At 39.3% G+C, this 21,561-nt stretch overlaps 1 protein-coding gene across 2 annotated transcripts in view; it reads right to left on the bottom strand.

Moving 5' to 3' along the window:
- Window positions 1-21,561, bottom strand: part of PTPRR (protein tyrosine phosphatase receptor type R) — a 239,296-nt gene that overhangs the window by 100,342 nt on the left and 117,393 nt on the right. For both annotated transcript variants that reach the window (XM_059402463.1, XM_059402464.1), the window contains 2 exons: window positions 10,862-10,975; window positions 7,205-7,360 (listed from right to left, as the gene is read on the bottom strand). In XM_059402463.1, the coding sequence (XP_059258446.1) occupies window positions 7,205-7,360; window positions 10,862-10,975 (270 nt within the window). The remainder of the gene's footprint in view (window positions 1-7,204; window positions 7,361-10,861; window positions 10,976-21,561) is intronic.

Raw genomic sequence — 21,561 nt, 5'->3', positions numbered from 1 at the left:
CTGCTTACGTGCAGCTCTTGACTTTTAAACAAAAGTGAAACAGGTACAGACAAAATCTCATGATGTTTTTATAAACAGAGCAATAATATCTGCATCATTTCCTTCTTTTTTTTTTTCTCTTTCATCAAATCTTTTTTTTCCCCCTTTAAATGCAGTCCACTTTGTCAAAATCTGATCGTTTCACCTCGACCATACCAATTATTAGGATATTATATTTTATTTAAAGCAACAGAGACCATCAGAAAGTCCAGAACTATTTGGTAATAAAAGGTAAAATAAATAGTTTTATTTATGCTTTTTAAATTATTTTGGCTTGCCAGTTAGTGGGTGAAACAAGGAGAGGAAGTTGAATAAAATGTGAACGAATGTCTTAGTTTTATACCTCCTAGTATCACATCTTAGAGTGCAATTAAATTTTATAATTCAGTGAAATTTATAGGTTTATAGTTAAGGAAACTCTAGCTTGCAATCAAATGGTCTATGGTTAGGGTAAACATAAAAGCTAAATAAAAGTCAAATGCTTCCGTGCCTCTAAAATTCCATTTTGTTGGGCACCTGGGTGGCTCAGGTGGTTGAGCATCTGCCTTTGGCTCAGGTCATGATCCCCAGGTCCTGGGATCAAGCCCCATGTCCGGATCCCAGCTCAGCAGGGAGTCTTTTTCTCCTTCTCCCTCTGCCTCTCCCCCTGCTTGTGCTCTGTCTCTGTATCTCTCTCAAATGAGTAAACAAAAAAAAAAATCTCTAAAATAAAATTCCATTTGTTAAATATGCCTTTTATTCCCTTTAGTGAGAATAGTTGTCTGTCCTTGGATCTTGTCTCCATCAGTTAAGAAAGATTTGAGCAACAGGATATTAAATGATGAAAAGCCACACGGAGGGAGGTGGTAGGGAATGAGATTCTCTTGGGCACACCAGTGGCTGATGAATGCCCAGTTTAATGTGACTACTGGGGTGACTTCAACCTAGCCAATCCTTGTCAACTCACAGGATCATGAGAAATCAATAGGTCTCAAAAAAAAAAAAAAAAAAAAAGAAAAGAAAAAAAAAAGGCGCCTTGAACAAAAAGTGACCTAGAAGGTATCTGAACTTTGAAGTGATTGTTAATTCTTTTTCAAGACTTTTTAAAAAATAAAATATATTCAATATTTGTAAATTAGACAAAAAGAATATTTGCCTTAAAAAAACTACTTTATGAAAACGTTTATCCTGGAACTCAAGTGAGTGTTGCTGGGGACTTGAGCAACACAGAACAGAAAGGATCTTAGAGTTCAATTGTGATTATAAAAATGACTTGAAGGAGTTGAATGAATGTCTTAGTTTTATACTTACTAGTGTAACATCCTTTGCTAACATCCTTTGTTTATAAAACACGGATATGCTCACCATAACATCTTGCTAACTTTCTAAGACACAAATTCATAGATATAATAAATGATTTGTATATCTTCTGTATATCTTTTTTAAAAAAGATTTTATTATTTAAGAGAGAGAGAAAGTGAGAGAGAGAGAGAGAGAGAGATAGACCAAGTATGATGAGGGGGGATAGAGGTGGGAGAGAGAAGAAGAAGCAAGCTACAAGTTGAGCAGGGAGCCCAACGTGGGGCTCAATCCCAGGATCCTGGGATCATGACCTGAGCTAAAGGCAGACACTTAACCAATTGAGTCACTCAGGCACCCCGATTTGTATATCTTTTAAAAACATGTAAGTGGTAAGTTGAGGGAGAATCTGAAAATACTCGCCTGATGAAATGAATAGAGACCAAGTATCTGGGGTGCCTGGGTGGCTCAGATGGTTACGCGGCTGCCTTCGGCTCAGGTCATGATCTGAGGGTCCTGCGATCAAGCCCTTCATTGGGCTCCCAGCGCAGTAAGAGTCTGCTTCTTTTCCCTCTGCCTCTACCCCTGCTCACACTCTCTCTCTGTATCTCTCTGTCTCAAATGAATAAATAAAATCTTTAAAAAAAAAAAAAGACGAAACCAATATCCTTCTGGAAAGGAAGTCTTGGATTCAAATAGTGACTTGTTTTTACTCTTTGACCTCAGCTAGATCATATTTAATGCAATAAATATATATATAGTTTAATTATTATAGAATAAATATAGTTTCCAGCTATGTTTATAGCTGGAAACTAGTACAAAAGAAAACTCTTGCAGAAATCAGGTATAAACATGGAAATGAGTTTGTTACAAGCAACTAAATAACATCTCTTCCTTGCTATAAAAGCAAACTAGTTAAGCCTTCAAGTAGGCAGCCTAAACTTGTCAAATTCAAGTATGAGGATCGGAGCTTTAGTTCATGTAAAATTTGGATAAAAAGGGGTGGTTAGGTGGGTGGAAAGAGATTTTGTGTTCCTAACCTTATTTGCTTCATTTCTTTTTCTTTTTTCTGCTATAGTTCGACACCTCCTAGAACATCAACATGTTCCTTTCTGCTTAAGACAAATCTGTTTTGTTTTCTCTTTTAACCAAAGTGGAGCTGGGGGAAGAATTAACCTCCTACCCCCACTCCCTCACTCCCAGTTAGAAAAACACATGTTTTGAACTCCTAGAACTTAGTCACTGCACCTTCTTGGTAAATAGATTTCCTTCTGAGTCATGCCATTACTGCTGAGCCCTACTACATTTGTATAGAGATCTAAAAAATTGATAAGGACAAGGTCATAAATGGAAAAGTTAGTAGTTAAGATCCCACAAGACAAAAGATTGTAACCCCCATGAATCTCCAATGTAACCTTTGCCTGAGGGGCTGAGGGTTCAATAATTCAGAGTCTCCATGGTCAGGTCAAGCCCAATGCCCCTGTACCATATTTACCTCTGATTTCACAGCTACATCTCTCTATATCGCTTTGCCCTTTAACTTTGTTGCCGTGAAAAAAGTTGCTAGGTTTTGTTTTAGTTTACTACTTAAAATTTGGGCAGTTTCCTCTATCCATAACACGACATCTCTATATCCTGTTTAATAATTTGATGCAATATAGTTGTTTTATTGGCTTTTTTTTTTAAAACCAATTCTGATCCCAAGTGGTGCGAGACATCCCAAATGTTAGGAGAGATGATATGGAGACTTAGAAGCTAAAGCTTTTGAGAAGAGATAGGCACACAGAATAAGAATGGAATGGAAATATTATAAATTATCTGGCAAATTGGTTGAACTAGGCAGATAAATGAGGTATATCCACCAACAATGTAATTTTGTTTGACAAATGCCCAACTTCCACTGGGTTGTGCACAAAGTGAACAGTTCATTTTGAATGATCTGACACATGTTAACAGTAATCACATTTCTCCTCTGCACTGGAGGGCCAGGATGAAAATTCTTTAAATCCCTGACTCATGTTGCAGTTTCAAGGAACGAACAGTCGCCGTACTCATGGGTTACGGTACATATTTATTTGGTGTGTTTTTTTTCTCTTTGGAAATATTCCACAAAAGCTATCATTCAGCACACTGGCCTGTTATTTAAAGAAGGTAACTTTGTCCTTTGAAGCAGAAGAACTGTCAAGAGGGAATAATTGGCAATTATGCAAAAATAGCAAATCCTAAAATCATTTTTATTATCAGTGTAGAGCTTAGTGTTTCAATAGATTTTAATTAATTAATTATTTAATACTCAAATTAATTTTCTAAAAATAGAAGTTAAAATAATGAATTTCATTTTATTTCCTTAAGCTTTAACTTACAAGGCAACAGGAAGTCTACTTTTATGTTTACGAGCATCTTATAATAAAATAATATTGAAGTGCCTACCTCATGCTAGGTCATAAAAATATATAAAAGAAATAATGTCTTTTCTCCAAATAAAACTTAGATTCAAAGTGAAAACAGATGAATGAACAAAAGTAATTCTCTGGTATTTTTGTTTCTCATGAGTCATTTCTTTCTTTCTTTCTTTTTTTTTTTTTAAAGATTTTATTTATTTATTTGACAGAGATAACAAGTAGGCAGAGAGAGAGAAGAGGAAGCAGGCTCCCTGCTGAGCAGAGAGCCTGATGTGGGACCCGATCCCAGGACTCTGAGATCATGACCTGAGCCAAAGGCAGCGGCTTAACCCACTGAGCCACCCAGGCGTCCCGTCACGAGTCATTTCTAATTAAAAAAACTAACAAACAACAACAAACAAGCAAACAAAGAAAGGACGACAGCAGAAAACACATCCTTCCCTGAATGTAATTAATGTAAGTTTGGGAAATGAATTCTTTGAGACATCATTCACAGTGTTCTGTAATCCAGATAAAGGATGAACAACCAAAATACAAATATTCTTTTTTTTTCCCAGTTAATAAACATGTTAGTTATTATAGTACAGCTATAACTTTGGGATAAAAATGTGAAAGAATGGGTTGAGGCATAAGCTGTTCTCACACATTACTGACAATAATGACTAAAGACATGAAGAAACTCACGGGATACCATCACCAGCTTAAACAAATATTAACAAATGCTTCCTCAGTGCCCCTGTGGACTATACGTGGCTGAGGCTGCCCATGACCATAGATGGTTTTCTCCTGTTTGTGCATTAGAGCTTCAAGTCAGAGGGCAATGCTGGGTCCATTCCAGAAGTGCCTGAACAAAGGCCCTCCAACAATCCATCTGTCCTTAATGAAATGCCTCTTATATCCAATTAAAATACTTCCTAGTTTTCTATGATGTAATAATTTCTAGACTCTAGATTTCTAAATTCCTCTATTTTCATAAAATATATCTCATTTTGACCATCAAATACACTTCCATTATTCAAGTGCAGTACAGACCTAAGGTCTACTGTGGGTTCATAGTTCTGTGACAAGCTCCTCATCTTTACTGGGCTGAAGTGTATTGAAGGACAAACACTTGATTTTAACTAGGTTTTGGTTTGGTGAGCTTCTCTGGGCTTGCAAATCTGGATGACTCACTTAAACTCAGAATAAAGCAACAGGGAAGGATGCTTATAATATTCACTGAAAGCTTACAGGAAGAAGAATAAATTAACCCAGTGGTCTTCTTAAATTTTGAAGAATTGTCCTGAGCAAGACAGTGTGCATGGCCTAGGTCAAGGACCTAGATATGAAAATGGGGTTTGGTTTGAAACAAAAGGGAGGCCCGTCAGAGTCACATGCAGTTAGGTTGGTGAGGGGTTTGGGGGTTATAGCTCACATGGACCCTCTCTTCTTCTCAGAAGCAGGAGGCGGCCTCTTCTTCCTCAAAGCTCTTACAGCTCAGTGTGGTACCATTACCTACACCTACCCCTATATTCTCCTTGGAGGCTTCCGTCTTATTTGCCCTACTAGAATACAAATTTGTTGAAAGCGAAAATCACATTTTATTTGTTCGTTTGTTTGTTTATTCATTTAGTTGTTCAACTTGGATATTATCTACACAACACTCAGCTGTCCGTGCGCCCACTATATGCCAGGTACTGAATGAAGGTTGGGCAGACGGATCGACATAGGCACCAGCCTGGAGGGAAGAGACGGTATGGGGGCTGATACCCTCTGAGTCTGGAGTTGCTGAAACTAGGAGGATGTTGCTCAACTATTAGAAAGCCCAGTGCACAAAGGACCTCGGATCATATTAAGAAATCCAGACCTGATTCTGTAGCATTTAGGAAGCCAGAGAAGAATCCTGACGTTCGGAGGACATGGCCAGATTTGCTTTTAGAATGATGACTATGTGGCAAGAGAGAAAAATCCCCTGTGTATGTGACAGGGGGTGGGCAGAGCTTGGAGAGGGCAAGGAGGGGAGCAGACCTTAATGCAGCCAGAGCAGCTGGGGGTGGCTGTTCCAGTCATGGTTTGAAGATGAAACACATTTTCATCCTGCCCAAAAAAAACTTGTCCTGTGTTCAAATTATATTCGGTGCCTACTGTAGGTGAGGACTTCCATATGGATTTCTAAAGTTAAATTCATATTTCAAGTCTATGAAATAAAAACTATACCTTTTTTTATTTTTTTAAATCGATCCATTTTGGAAAGGAAGAGACTGAGGCTCCGAGGGGCCAATATTATGCAAAGACAGATTTAATCTCACAGACATTAAATCACCTGCCCAGGGTCACATGCATCCCAGTGGCTGGCTTTGGGACTCAAATTCAGTCTGGTATCCAAGCTTTCTGCACCACACCTGTGCTTTTTGCTGAGATGAGTGGCATTGTGCTTTCCTGCAAAGGGGAAGAGACTAGGAATCAAGATGTCTAGATGTCAGATGTTGTTTTATACTCCACTTGCTTGTCACTTTGATGAAGTCACTTCATTTCAACGGGCCTTACTTTCTGCATCTATAAAATGTTCGCATACATTCCCTCAAGTCTGATTCTATGATTTCACGGATTTAATTACATATATTTAGGATGGTGATCATTCTAGTGAGTTTGTTACAGTGCGATGAAGCAGAAGTAGTAAAAAAAGCGGTGGGGGGGGGACTGAATTGATTCAGAAGTGAGGATGGCAGAGACTATGGGGGCAATTTAAAAAACGTCAAATTTATGGGGCGCCTGGGTGGCTCAGTGGGTTGAGGCCTCTGCCTTCAGCTCGGGTCATGATCCTAGGGTCCTGGGATCGAGCTCCGCATCAGGCTCTCTGCTCAGCCGAGAGCCTGCTTCCCTCTCTCTCTGCCTGCCTCTCTGCCTACTTGTGATCTCTGTCTGTCAAATAAATAAATAAAATCTTTTTTTAAAATGTCAAATTTAGAAAACACTATGAAGCCTCTATCCACAGGGTTCCTTGGGAACAACAAGGTTAAAACAGGGTTCCTTGGGAAACAAACCAAAGCAAACAAACAAAAATGCATTTCCAATTAATTCCAAAGTTGTGGACAAAGGTGAGTATCTGGTAACCACTTTGACCATGAAGGCAGTGAGGAGTACACCTGTTAGGGAAGAAAGCAGGGTGGTTTTCCTTTGACCCTACAGTTTCAAGAAATCACCTGACAAATATATCCAAATGGTTTCTCTTTGGTATAATTTACTGGATAAGTTGAAATAAGTTACAAGACCATAAAGATTTAGAGAAGAAAGTGTCTCAGAATGGAACTTTGATGTGAAAATAAACTTCCTTAAGGAATAAACATATTAAGTATGAGGGTCAGACAAGTCTGACCCTTAGGGAGATTTTTATTATCAAATAACACACCATAAACAGCTTTCATTTCAACACCTCCTGGGATCGAGTTACCCTGTCACACAAACTGTGCACGTTTCTAAATGAAATATCCCATGAATAAACATACCTCAGGGGAGACTCCTATAATTCCAAATTGGGATAAACTTTGATGTAAAACATTTATATTAAGTGAACGCAGCACTTCCTCAGACGGCAGAGCATCTGAAGTCCCTCCTTTTCGGTTTACAGGAGACACAAATAGTTCAACACTGTTCTTCTTTTCCTAGTAAAAGCAGATTATTTGTATAGGTTAATAGACATTTTAAACAGCTTTGGGAAATATTTTCACCTTTTCTCTAGAATCATTAAAGAAAATTAGAAGCCTAGAAGCTCCAAAGGCATCTTGGAGATAAGGTTTGCTAGTTATCTGGCACACTTAATATTATCAGCCTGAAGCCTGGAATCTTCCAATGACTTTCTTTCAAGACTTGTAACTTTGTATTTCCCTGGAAGCTGGTTTAATTGCCACTCCGTATTGTAATTTTTGAAAAACAGCTTTCAGACGTTCCCAGAGCAATTGTGTTTAAAGAAGTGTTTAAAAAACAAATGAATTAAATAAAACCTGATGTAGCAGTGCAATTATTAGCCCTCACGACTCCATATATTTTCCTTATAACCTGTATCAATGTGAGGGCTGGGCCAACTAAGGAAGCTGATGCCAGATGAGCTTTGAAGTTGCTTCCCCAATCCTATCCCTCTCCTCAAATATATTATACTTTTAAAGTCTATCCTTGGGGGACGCTTGGGTGGCTCAGTGGGTTAAAGCATCTGCTTTCGGCTCAGGTCATGATCCTAGGGTCCTGGGATCGAGTCCCACATCAGGCTCCCTGCTCAGCTCCCTTTTACTCTCCTTCTCCACTCTTCCTTTCCCTCTCTCTCTCAAATAAATAAAATCTTAAAAAAAAAAAAATCTATCCTTGGTAGAAATGCATACACTGTGCAGTAATATCCTGATACTTTCTTCTTAGTATTACCTCATTACCTGAAAAGGAAACAGGATTTCTTACCATAAATGGCTGATAAGTCACATACACACACAAAACCAAACACTAAACAAAAATGATATTGTCACTGATAGATTCTCCTTTACAATTTAGACAGTGCCTTTCTAGAGGAAATTGTTGCTGGTCTTTTCTTTTTGATATGTAGAGTTCTCTTGTGCTAGAAAATGTTCTTTCAATGAAACTTATCAGTTCAGCTGGGTATAAAAACGCAGTGTCGTGCTCACTTTGGAAGCACTTAAACTAAAATGCGATGTCAGGGGGTGCCTAGGTGGCTCAGTGGATTAAAGCCTCTGCTTTCAGCTCAGGTCATGATCTCAGGATCAAGCACCAGATTGGGCTCCCTGCATGACAGGGAGCCTGCTTCCTCCTCTCTCTCTCTGCCTCTCTATCTGCCTACTTGCAATCTCTGTCTGTTAAATAAATAAGTAAATAAATAAATGAAATTTTAAAATAATAAAAAATAAAATGCAATATCAGTATACTAGCAATCCAGAAAAAACATTTCCGGGGACACCTTGGTAGCTCAGTTGGTCAAGCATCTGCCTTCGGCTCAGGTCTTGATCTTGGGGTCCTGGAAATGAGTCCCACATCAGGTTCCCTGCTCAGGGGTAAGTTAGTTTCTCCCTCTGCCTGCTGTTCCCTCTGCTTGAGCTCGCTCTCTCTCACTCTCTGACAAATAAATAAATAAATAAAATCTTTAAAAAAAATTAAGTTAAAAACAATTTTTGTGTTTGCAGGGGACATCAGACAATGACTAAACATAGCATAATGTTGGTGTAAAACATGTTTATAATAATTTAGTTTCTGACCTAGTAACAGCAACTGTAGAAACAGATCACTTGTTTTGTGCCTGACACACTCCAGAGCATGGTAAATCTGTTATCTCATTTAATGCTCAAAACACCTCCGGAGTATAGGTATTACGGTTATCTCCAATTTATAAAAGAAGAAACCGAAGTGGCTTGCCTAAGGTCACAGAACTGGGATAAGGCCAAGCCGGAAATGGAGTACAGTTCTGTCTGTGCCTCAGAAGCAGTGCTCTGAATCACTGAGCTCCACTGCCCTTGGCTTCATCGTAACTCCTGGCAATATAATAATTGTTCTTGGAAACAGATACATATAAATGCCACTAACGTTCTCTGAGGATGAGCATGTACTTCCTTGGGTGTGGCCAATCTCTTATTTCTGCAAAGAGCCATTATGCTCCTTAAATCTATACACCTCAAAGTATACTTAAGATATCTAACACACACACACACACACAGAGTTTAGGTCTGGCTCTCAGACATCTCTAATACTTCCATCTTCTCACTTGAGCCAGCTATGCCCTGGATAGAAATAACCAATTTAACGCTTTTAGGATATTGGGCAATATTGCATTTCCTCTTCAATCGTACTGCATTAAAAACTTTGATGGATTATTTTTTTTTTTCAGCTTATTTAGTCCCAAGGAAAGCTGGCTTACAGAAGAGAAGTTATTATGGGACCTGAAACAACTCACTCTCCACACACAGAAAAAACAAAGAGAGACAAAAGCTCTAAACCAAAATAAAAAGGAAATTCTTCTTTATAGCTGAAAGTGCAGATACTGATGGAAGAAAAAGACGAGCTCAGGCAGGAGCGTCAGAACTGACAGCAAGGAGAAGATACAGTAAGAGGTAAGTAAGATGGTCCCGGAGTCCCTTCTCAGAGGAACCTTGGGTAATCAGCTGTTTACAAAAAGAAAATCCTATCATTTGGATTTGCCAATCTTTGCCCTTTGCTCACACCCTCCTTCACGTGCCGATGGGAGCAGGCAGCTGGGCGACATCAACGGTCCCAAACACGGAGGGAAGGGGAAAGAAGTGATGTGAAGTGTTGACAGGTAGGTCTGAAGTGGGCTTTCTACAGAAGAGTCTTCCGCTTCACCTCATCCCCACCCCAGATACTCAACCTAAGTGTTCTCGTGATTTTTCAGCATTATTCTTTTTTATCCTAGGGTTGTTGTTGTTTTTTTTTTTTAGATTTTCTTTTTAAAATTTTATTCATAAGGCTGAGGCGGAGGGAGAAGCAGGCTCCCCGCTGAGCGGAGACCTCCCCCCTCCCAATGTAGGAATCAACCCAGAACCCTGGGATCATGACCTGAGCCAAAGGCAGGCGCTTAACCGACTGAGCCACCCAGGAGCCCCGGCATTATTTATTCTTGCATTCCACTTGGGCTGCTGTCCTTAAGATTTGGTTCTTCTTTACTCTTTATTTGCCGATATATTTGTCATCTTGACACACTTGAAGGGTTTTAATAGTTACAGTCTGGAGACAGTGTCTTCACTGACGTAGAAGCTTTCACTCTTAGGGAGAATATTTTGGGAGTACCGTTGGGTTGGGGAGACAAGTATTTTTAGCTCCTCTAGTCACACCTATCAGGGTAGAGCTAGCCTTGAACTATGAGAGGGTTGACAAACTTTTTCTGGGAAGGGCCAGCCAGCAAATACTATAGCTTTCAATTTAGTCAAAAATCTGTTGCAACTACTCAACTCTACCATTGCAGCCAGAAAGCAGCCATAGACAATCTGGGAAAAAATGGGTGGGGCTTGTTCCAATGAAACTTTCCTTGCATAAACAGGTGGCATGCCAAATTTGGCTCATGGGCCATAGAAAAATAGCATGGGCATTCTTTATTATGTAAGCCTACAATAAAAATCAGTTTATACTCTGGGAAATGCAAAATGTTGGCATCTTACAACGAGGCGGTTGATGTGCACTTGCTGGGGTAAGATTCCTAGAGCTGCGGCCACTCCCTGGCGGAATATCCGAAGCAAGGTTATGTTCAGCCTGCTTACGTCCATTTGCAGTGTCTGAAAAATAAAGAAAAGAAAAAAGAAATCAAAATGACAGTCATCTGTCGTTCAAGGCATTCAGTTCCTGACCGATGACTGACCACAACAATTTCTGTGATTGATAAATTCACACTCATGGTGTTTTATGGCATTTTTAGGGGAGATAAAGTTATAGGGACATGTTACCTGAAATTTTAAATGACATTAGTGAAAAAGATGGTGCAATTTGTCTAGTCATAATAAATAATGCAAAGGCATAATCAGTTCCCAAGGAATTTCACTGAAATGCGTGTTGGTCTTTAGTTTCAGTCCAGATGACAGAATGGAATATACGGCCAACTACATTTCAGTAATCCAAGCCTTAGGATATCTTTAATTTGTGTTCACACACAGTCACATGCTGTGTAAGTTCTGTAATGCCAGACTTGGCGGTTTCCCTATACAGTCATCTGTTGCCAGTACAAGGCAAAAGAAGAAGGTCTAAAAATGCATTTTCAAACTCTGGCAAAGAAGCCCATGGTACTGATAATTTGGTCTAAGATAAACAGTTGTTATTCAATTGTTGGGGTGCACACTCTTGATTTTTAGGTTATTTTGGAAAAAAGAACTAAATCCTTAAAAATTCCCAAAATACAAGTCAAGTTACAAAATTAATAACACAGCCTTTATTTAAGCCATGGGTGCTGTTACTATATTTAAAGCATGAAGTTGTTAACTATGTATTTTCAAAAAGGTATCATAATCATTTTGCCCACGACAGGGAAACCAAATCTTTATGCATTTCTTGTATCTCATTATGCTTACTTTGCTAACTTGACCATAGTTGGTTATCAATGACTGTTGGATGGTTGCAATAGCATCTATTCTATGAAGTAAAGCACACTTCTAAGTGACACTTCTCTGATAAAGAGATTGGCTTACAAGCATAATCGACTGTGATACTAAAACCCTAAGAGGATTCTTACACAGTTTGTTGTAAAAGAAAAATGGAACTGTTTTTGAGAATGTATTTTTTTTTTCAAGGAAACAATACAGCTGCTATACATAGAGTTAGCACAAAAGAAGTGATTGGAAACTGGACCAAATGCTCAATGCTACAGGAATCAGAGAGAGTTGGGAGGTCAAGGAGGTGAATGGTTCCCCGTCAAAATGGCAGACGCTGCTCCACACTGCTTTTATACTTTAGGATCTTTTAATGCTTGCTTTGGGTCAGGGGCCATAGAGGTTGGCCATGTTAGGAAGCTAGAACTGGACTGCTTGCAAACAGCTGAGATCCAGAAAACGGTACAACCATTTAAAACTTTGAGCCAACAGCCTAATGATCAGGTACAACTTGCTTCTGGAGAGGGAGAAAGGAGAATTACGTTGGGGGTAGGTAGAAAAACTACATCAACACCATCAGTGATACTTTTTTTATTAAACGAAACCATCAAATAGGACATAATTGTCTGCTATATTATTTTCTGTACTTATCTATAGACTAAAGTTCTTCCCAATATAAAAAACATAACTTAATACCGAAAGTAAGACTTGAGATCAACCCTGAAGGTTGAGTTGGGTTTGGAAATGCGGTAATGAGGAAAGTACTGAACTTTCAAGCATGCTTTATGTTCTATGGAAAGATGCTTAATGGAAAATCCAAGAGATAAGAAAATCTCAGTCCACCTCGTGGTTCTGAGAAACAGGGGTTTCCTTTAGTCCAACAGCTTCCTTTTGGTTCTGCAAGGCAGCAGAAACCGTCTACAGATAATGGGATACACTTCTCCCCTTTTGCAAGACGAAAGATGGGTTCCTCGGTTCTTGCAAATGCTGATTAGGAACCACTGACTCCTGGCTCACCCCCAGTGTTTGTTAGGCATTGTGAGCAGGCAGCCACTGCTCCTGATCCCCATGGGCAAGATTTGGAGCTCCAACAGTCGACTCTGGGAACTGAGAGTCAAGGGGGTTGTATACACACTTGAGAACTCAATTCCCAGGGCCATGATTAGCTCAAAGCTTGTAACTGTGGAAACAATATTAAAGTCTAAGTTCCTCAGATTAATATGGCAAATGGAAGTGAAATGGGAAATCAAGATTAAAAATCACTCAAAATTGCAACTTTCTAAGAAGGCAAAAGCTGTGCATTTGAAAAAGAAATGTAGACTACCTAGCTAAAGTGAAGAAGGGACTTGAAATAATTAGCTTAAAAATTGCAATCATCGGCTCATTGCATCAAAACATTGGAATAATTTGCCTCAGTTCTCTGCTTGCCTGAGAAAAGTTGTTATGTATTTCTGACGATTTCCCATAAAATGGTGATGATAAAATGAAGTACAAACAAGTAAATATATATGTGAGGGTCTAACATGGGCCAGACATTCAAATGAGTGCAACTGAGGAAAAGCAAAGGATCTTAAACAAAATAAAAATTTTATTTCAGAGAAAATCAAAGTATATGAATTCCTGTAAATAGAGGATATATGTTCTCTCCTTCCTTCTGGGTAGATGATAGAGATGCACAGCTTCTTTTCATTCTATTATGTGAAATCACAACAACTACGATAGAATACAAATCTCCATGGCATAACAGCAGTGTCGCAACTTCAAAGTTACCATATAGTAATGCAAAATACATTTTAGTCTGAGTTCTAAACCCATTTAGTCATTTGTATTATTTAACACACCAATGATTTAAGCTTTTAATTTCAAGAGACTCAAATGCTCTTTCCAAATGTAAATCCTAAGCCATTTCACAGTAGTAAATAATGCAAATAAAGTTATTATCCAAAAAACAATTGTGTTTTTGATTATTACGAATACATACACAGAAAAAAGTAGAACATATTAAAAAATTCAAAGATTTCAAACTCCATCTGTATTTAAATTTATTGGGCTCTCCCTTGTTAAGAGATTCCTGAGTCAGTTCTTTTTACCTGACGTCTAGGTTCTCCACTCCACCCCACCTGCACCCCGTGGCAACCCTACAACTCCACAAAAAGAAATACTCTTCGTAATAAGACCTTCTTTCTTTTGTCACCAGATTGTCCACTAAAGTCAATGATGCCTATGAACGATAGATATAAATCAGTCCAGTAGAATTGATTAAATCTAGCCACAATTATTATGTTTAAATTATATGTATGTGATGGGCTTTTAGCAATTTATTTCTAAAGAACAGTTGGATTATCTTTGCCTGGGAGGGTGGCAGGTTTCCAAATGTTGTACTTGTCTTGATATAATGCAGCCTGGTCTGCCATCTGATCAACCCCAGTAAGTCAGGACCATGCCCAGGAGCCCCATTTGGATGGGGAAGGTCAAATGGTCATCTGTCTTACTGGAGAGATGCCTTAAGAGGAATCCACCCTATCTCTAACTTTTTGTGCTCATTGCTCCCTGGGGTCTCTGTCTTCACATTATTAGCAAGGAGCCTCCTCATTTTGTCTAGAGGTTAGATTGTCAAGTGACAAAGGCTTGAGGCTAGCCTGTCCTGTAGCTAACCCGATGTTTCTGTCTGAAATCTCACAGGAGTCTCTACCTTTTTTAAAGTTAAAAAACTTCATCAGGACATTTCCTTGGGTTGATAGTTCCTGCAGCGCTGTGCCCTGAAGTCTACGGATTCCAAATTCTCTGCTTTCTCCAATTCTACATTGGAATGCTATCTCTTCTACTTATTTTTTGGTTCATCTTCAAGGGCAACAATTGTGCAGTTATCTAGTCTTTGTCTTTGTCTCTAACCTCTTTATTTTGTGTACTTATTTTCTCTAACCACGGACGCGTCTTTATTCAATTGAAACTTTCTCGGGCTATGTCTTCAGCAGAACCTGTTCTACTTCTTTTGTTTCTAATGTGGTTTTGATATCTGTAATGTGCGTTTTATTGTTGTCTTCTTGTACCTTCTGAGTTCTGCCAGCCCACTCTTTGTGACAAGATACGTTCTCTCTTCACTGCTTCAGACAAGAAGTGACAAAACTTCTCTCAGTTTTTTGTATCCATTTTTAAATCGATTTTTCCCAAAGAGTTCAGCTTCTCTTTCCCTCTTAAAATACTTCCAACTTTCTGGGGCTCCTGGATGGCTCAGTGGGTAAAGCCTCTGCCTTCTGCTCCGGTCATGATCCCGGGGTCCTGGGATCGAGCCCCACATCGGACTCCCTGCTGAACAGAGAGCCTGCTTCCCCCTCTCTCTCTCTGCCTGCCTCTCTGCCTACTTGTGATCTCTGTCTGTCAAATAAATAAATAAAATCCTAAAAAAAAAAAAAATACTCCCAACTTTCTATCACACTAGAGTAAAATTCAATTAGGGCCACTAAGGCCCTACTTTATCTGCTTCCTGTTTGTTCTGAGCCTCATCTCATATCCCTCCCTCAAGCCACCCTATCCTTCCTCCAGTTCCTCAAACAAGCTGCTCTCATTTTTACCTCATGGCATTGGCATCTGCCTGCCCCCTCGAGAGCTGTTTGATAACACTGTACGCGGGTTCCTTCTCGTTGTGCCGCTTCCAGTTAAAATGCCACCCCTCAGGGAGGCCTTCCCCCCACCCAGGCACTCCCTATCACATCACTGTGACTTATTTCCCACTTACCACTATCTGATAGTCTCTTGTTTCTTTTATTCCTTCCCTTGCTAAAACATGAGCTCCCCTGGTGTGGGACCTGGTTCTCTGCTATATCCCCAGAACCTAGAAGGGTGCCTGGCATATGGTTGGTATTGAAAATATCTTTTGTGGAATAAAGGAATTCGTGAATCATCATCAGCAACGCTGTGTTGTTACTGAAGGAATCTGAGTTCCATGGTAGGCATAGGAAGGGTTACAAAACCAGGGCATTACTCTTGAGAAGATTACATTTGGTTAAACAGTTCACCTGAAATGCCTACTCATTCACAACCACAAAGATTCAATTTAACACGATGTATATTTCATTTGTAATTAATATGTCTCTGATAGTTTGACCACTCCACCATGCAGGAGGGAAAAAATGAGTTTCTTTTTTTTTTTTTTTTTAAAGATTATGTATTTATTTATGGAAAAGAGAGAGTGGGGGCTGGGGAGGAGCAGAGGGAGAGGGACAAGCAGACTCCCTGCTGAGCACCCAGCCCAGTGCAGGGCTTGATCTCAGGTCCCCGAGATCACGACCCGAGTCGCAACCAAGAGTCAGATGCTTAACCAACTGAGCCACCCAGGCACCCCTCATCTTATCAACTTTCTGAAGCTTACTTCTAATAGGCAAAATCAATATAGTTTTTCAGAATTGTATGCTATATTGGTTGTAAATGGAATTCAAACTTAATCAGTGTTAGTGTCTATTTCTTGTGGCTAATTTGAGAGTTTAAAGTTTATCTTTCTAATGATAAAAATTAAATATACTCATGATAGAAGCTTTAGAAAATACAAAGAATTAGAAAGAGAAGTGTATATTCTCCATAGCAGTTTATCCCATTACCCTGAAATAAAAGTTGTGGTGTTTTTAGTGTTAGCTTTTTTCTGATACATAAGCAATATAATATAATATAATATAATATAATATAATAAATGTACATATTAGATATAACCATATGTATCATACAAATTTTTATCCATTTTAATCTGATGCTATAACTGTCACATTTCTATGGCTTTCTTTTCCCCCTGATGTTATGAGGAAACACTTATTCCCCAACCCTGATGCTTTATTCTTTGTGGTGGCAGTCCAAATACAGTATATCCCTGAATTCCTCCCCTCCACAGTTTCCCCAGGGGAGGGAAAGTGGCTTGTGTAATTGGTGTATTTGGAATGAGACACTGGGGCATGTGGGCTCTGCGCTTTCCTTCTGGGGTCTGCTTGTCTGTAAAGAGCATAACATCTGGTCTTCTCTTTGCAACTGGTAAAGCAAGTTATAAAGGCTCTGTCCGTTTCGAGAAGGCCACACTTGGTTGGTATTCCTGTGGCTAGTGGGTAAATTTGCCCAAGAGGGAGAGGCAGTTATGGAAGTATATTGCTATCATGCTCCTAAGTCTTATCTCCAGCAGTCCAGTCAACAGTGAAGTTACATTTTTATCTCTACATGCTGCTTCCTCTGTCTTTCTCAGGAAGGGAGAAGGATGCTATTTTTTGTGGTCCTTAACACCAACACATGACACTACAAAGTCAAATATTACATGCTCCCCCACTGGCCCCTGACCCCTGAAAAAGGCAAAAGGCTCTAAAACTTTTCTTGTTGGTAACTTGATTTCAGTAAAGCTATCCACAGAGAAGGGTCAGAGGAAAATCAAGAATATGGTGTTAACGGAAGTCAGGAGTAGAGTTCCAAAAGTGGTTTGTCAACATTGCCAGATGTTGCGGAGATTAAGAAAAATGTGGACCAATAAAAGGCTATGGGATTTGTTGATGAGGAGTATTTGGTGGGCGTTAAGTAGTGGTTCTCAAAATGTGGTCCACGGTGAATTAGGCTAAATGAATCTTTGTTGGAACTCATTTAAAAGTACATGTCCGAGGGGTACCTGGGTGGCTCAGTGGGTTAAGCCTCTGCCTTCGGCTCAGGTCATGATCCTAGGGTCCTGGGATCCAGCCCCACATCGGGCTTTCTGCTCAGCGGGGAGCCTGCTTCCCCTTCTCACTCTGCCTGCCTCTGCCTACTTGTCATCTCTCTCTGTCAAATAAATAAATAAATAATCTTAAAAAAAAAAAAAAGTACATGGCCAGGTTGCCTGGGTGGTTCAGTCAGTCTAACGTCTGCCTTTGGGTCAGGTCATGATCCTGGGGTCCTAGGATTGAGCCCCTCATTGGGCTCTCTGTTTAGCAGAGAGTCTGTGTCTCCCTCTGCCCCTCCCCCTGCATATGTACTCTCTCTCAAATAAGTAAAATCTGTGTAGAAGTATGGGTGCATGACGTACAATTCCACAGACTTTCATTTATTCCGAAGGATCATTTAACTTGAGTTTTAAGGGTTAGTAAACATTGATACTCATAAAGTAAAATCAGCATGCTCTCAGTGTATACTGAGTATTTAGGGGGTTAAGAAGTGAGTATATTCTGAAGAAAAAGGCAGAAGACTAGGACCAGTTTTTGTTGAGAACAAAAGGAGAAAGACGGAATGGTTCATAGACTAAGCCTTTTTTTCCCCTCCAGATGGCAAGAACTTTGACCTTTGTACTACCACAGCACGTCAGATGACTTAATCTTGCTTCCTAAGACCCTACACTGGGATGAGCTACCCCTTTCACACATGAAATGACAATACTAGAGTTTTGGTCAGACGAATGTTTTGAGACATTCTGAAAACCACAGCAACACCAGCTTTCTGAATTTCTGGCATCCTTGCTCTGCTGAAGCTCTGGGCGGCCCCAGCAACTGATGAGCCCGTCAAGGGAACGATTCATGAAGGAGCTAAATGTGTACTGGTAGGGAGTGAGAAAAAGTACAGTAATTGCATGTTTAGAAACGTAAGACCTTGCGGAAAAGGGAAATACGTAAGAGCTTCTTGAATTATGAGCTCACACATTTAAAAGTTCTGGCCTGCTCTGTTTGCTAATTACTAGGAAGACTGAACATGACTTAAAATAATTGTGCTTGTGTGTTTGGAAGTTGCAGGTAGGTGAGTAAATACCAAATAAGAAAACTCTGCAACACCAAAATATAATAGTTAAGAGGATGGGTCAAAGAGTAAGACAAACTTGGATTTAATCCTGGGTCTTGGTCAAATGATTAGGTCTCTCTGAGCCTCAGTTTCTTTATCTGCCAAATGGGGTGCTACCTGCGTCCCTTCATGGGGCTTCTGAGGATCACATTAGTTATCAGACAAAAAACAGCTAAAACTAACAGATAAAAGGTACTCCATAAATTTGGCTTAAAGATATGGATTTGCTATATATCAGCAGGAAGCCCCATTAATTAAATGAATTGCTTCTCTGGATACTCAGGACAAGGGGAAATTGAGTAGCCACCTTGTTGATCAAATGAAGGTTCTTTATTTATTTCCTGAAACAATAATACTATCAACACACTAAGAAGTGGCCTGATTGGATTTCCAGTGTTTACCTCCACCGATTGTTTCAGCTATCACGGAGCTTTAGCCAAAGTCAATCAGGAAATCTGCTCAGAAGAAAAAGCAATGGTCAAAACAATTTGGCTTTTCTAAAGCGATATAGCTTTTGGAGAGAATATATATATTCGAGGTTTAATGTTAAAATGGCACATTTGGGGACAGATTCCTTGATTTTAGAATGTCTGCTTCCATGTTCTGCCTACCTCACCCTTGCAAACCATGGCTACATGAGCAGTCAACCCAAATCCCAAATCATATGGAAGACTCTTAAGAGATGTTGAATTAAATTAAATTATATTTTTATGGATATAGAATTTATATTCATCATCCTTTTCTTTTTTCTGTCTATTACAAATTAAATATTAATATTGAAACAGTCAAATTAAGTGATTTAGATTAGAAGCCTTTATCCTACTAATTTAAAAGCTTTTTATAACCTAGTTTTTTCTTCATTTCATTAATCTGTCTCCTCTATTTTAATATTACCTCTTAATTAGTGTTCCCTTTCATATTCCCTAATAACATTCTTATTGGAAAAAAAAAAGTAACTCTTTTGCCTTAGAAGACTCCTAAAATTTAAGAGTTCAGAAATTTTATATACTGCTTTGAAGACTTTAAATTCTATATAATTTGGAGTAACCCCCCCCATCCTTATAATAAGCTATTTTTAAAAATCATGAACTGGTAAAAGTCTTCACTTTTTCACGTACAAATTCACTGGAGGAGATAAGGCTTCCATATATTATACATGAACACTATACTTTTATGATATTATCATTCCTATACCTTGTGAAATTGTGTCTATTTGTACTTATAAAAATATTTTTTATAAAAGTTACAAACATCTATGGATGAAATAGAAGAAAACAGAGGTTTAATACAAAGTTCCTTAGAGACTGGGGAAAATCACGATTTAACCACAGATATTATCCTGGGTACAGTAAACAAACATAATAGCAAGTTATTTGCTTTCAACAGAATTTTCTAGTCTCATTGTTACATGTCCAAGTCAACAGAAATTTCCACATTCATCTCCCCTGATTATGTTTTCTATCTTGCATCAAACGCTACTTCTCCATTATTCTCATTCTGTGTGCTCGTTGGGTGCCTCCCCACGTAATGTTACTTCCCCTCCCTTCCTTTCGCATTTCTCATGCTGGAGACAGAACACAGAAGCCAAAAAGCTTAAGGACTTGAGTCGAAAATGGCTGGAATTGGGGCCAGGCAGAAACCCTGTATGGACAAAAGCTCGGAGCTCAGGCGCACCAAGCCTGGAAAACGAGGTCAGACAAATTCAGGTTTGCACATCCCGCCCGCCATGAGGACAAAACTGTAATCACAGCCTTGACCGCAGCACTCCTGCCGCTTTTCCAGAAGGACAGAGGAGACATCCGGCCACTCTCTCCAGTAAGGACCGAGACCAAACTTCTAAGTAGCATTTAGGGACGCTGCGAAATAGATGTGCGAGGGTGAAATAATAATCCCCCAAGCTGTGTGTTCGCTAGTCAGCAACTGATAATGTCCCAAACCACCCAACATATAAATGTTACTTTAAAAAAAAGAAGAAATCAGCAATCCTCACAGGCCACCGGGGGTGCTTTATTCCCAATGTGGGTCAAAGAGGGAGATGGCGCCCTCTGATTCTTACACACTCGTATTCAACCAACAGTAATATATTTTTGGGGGACTCTCGAGTTTTCCCATGAAGACGCTGGAGCAGGGAGATCCCATGGGCTCTGAAGTGTCGATCTGATTGCAAGGGTGGTTTGGAGGCTAATGACCACGGAAGGGTGCTATAAATTGTCTTTTATTTCCCCCCCCCCCCCCCCCCCCCACGCCGTGGTTCGTGTTTCACTTCAATGACTACAATAGGATTCTGTGTTTTGCTCTTCTGGTGAACTACAGAATTCACCAAGGAACATGGTAAAATGAAATGAGGTTTATGGGCATGTGTTTTTGAGATGCAAATAGGAACGCTATGATTTAGTGTCCTTTCAACTTTTATTCTCGGTAATCTTGATACTTCTGTCACAGTGGGAATTAACAATTTTCTGCATAGCTAAAAATGAATAAAGACAGAACATGGGATACATTTTAGTCAATGTTCTCGTGGTTTTTTCATCTGCAGGAAGAGATGGCAAAATAATAAAAAGCATACAATTTTCCACAATGTGTTATTTTAGTTTTTAGCATCCCGAGAACCATCTCATTTCTAGAGAAGAAAGATTCTGAGTGAGGCTGTCTGTGGCATAACTTGGAGGCACAGCATGACCTAGCCAATTTCATCAGTCATCTCTTCCTAGCATTTCCTATAATACTCTTGTTTTTCGTCTTGTTTTCTTTTTCTTTAAGCATGATTGAGCCATGCTATTTATTAGGATTGCTATATCTGGTCTGATGATTAAATTGTTAAATAGGATTGCATGGATTGATCAGAAAAACAAAGGAGACTATATGTAAGCTATTTCTCCCACTGCAGCTAAATATAGAAATGGCTAATTTCATACAACACAACCCAGCCCCAATTATCACCTGAGTAATCGATGCTAGCAATTTTTTTTTTAAAACATTTTATTTATTTATTTGACAGACAGAGATCACAAGTA

Source organism: Mustela nigripes, chromosome 6, assembly GCF_022355385.1.
Source record: "Mustela nigripes isolate SB6536 chromosome 6, MUSNIG.SB6536, whole genome shotgun sequence".
NCBI classification, from domain to species: Eukaryota; Metazoa; Chordata; class Mammalia; order Carnivora; family Mustelidae; genus Mustela; species Mustela nigripes.
This window is presented reverse-complemented; position numbering and strand designations above follow the sequence as displayed.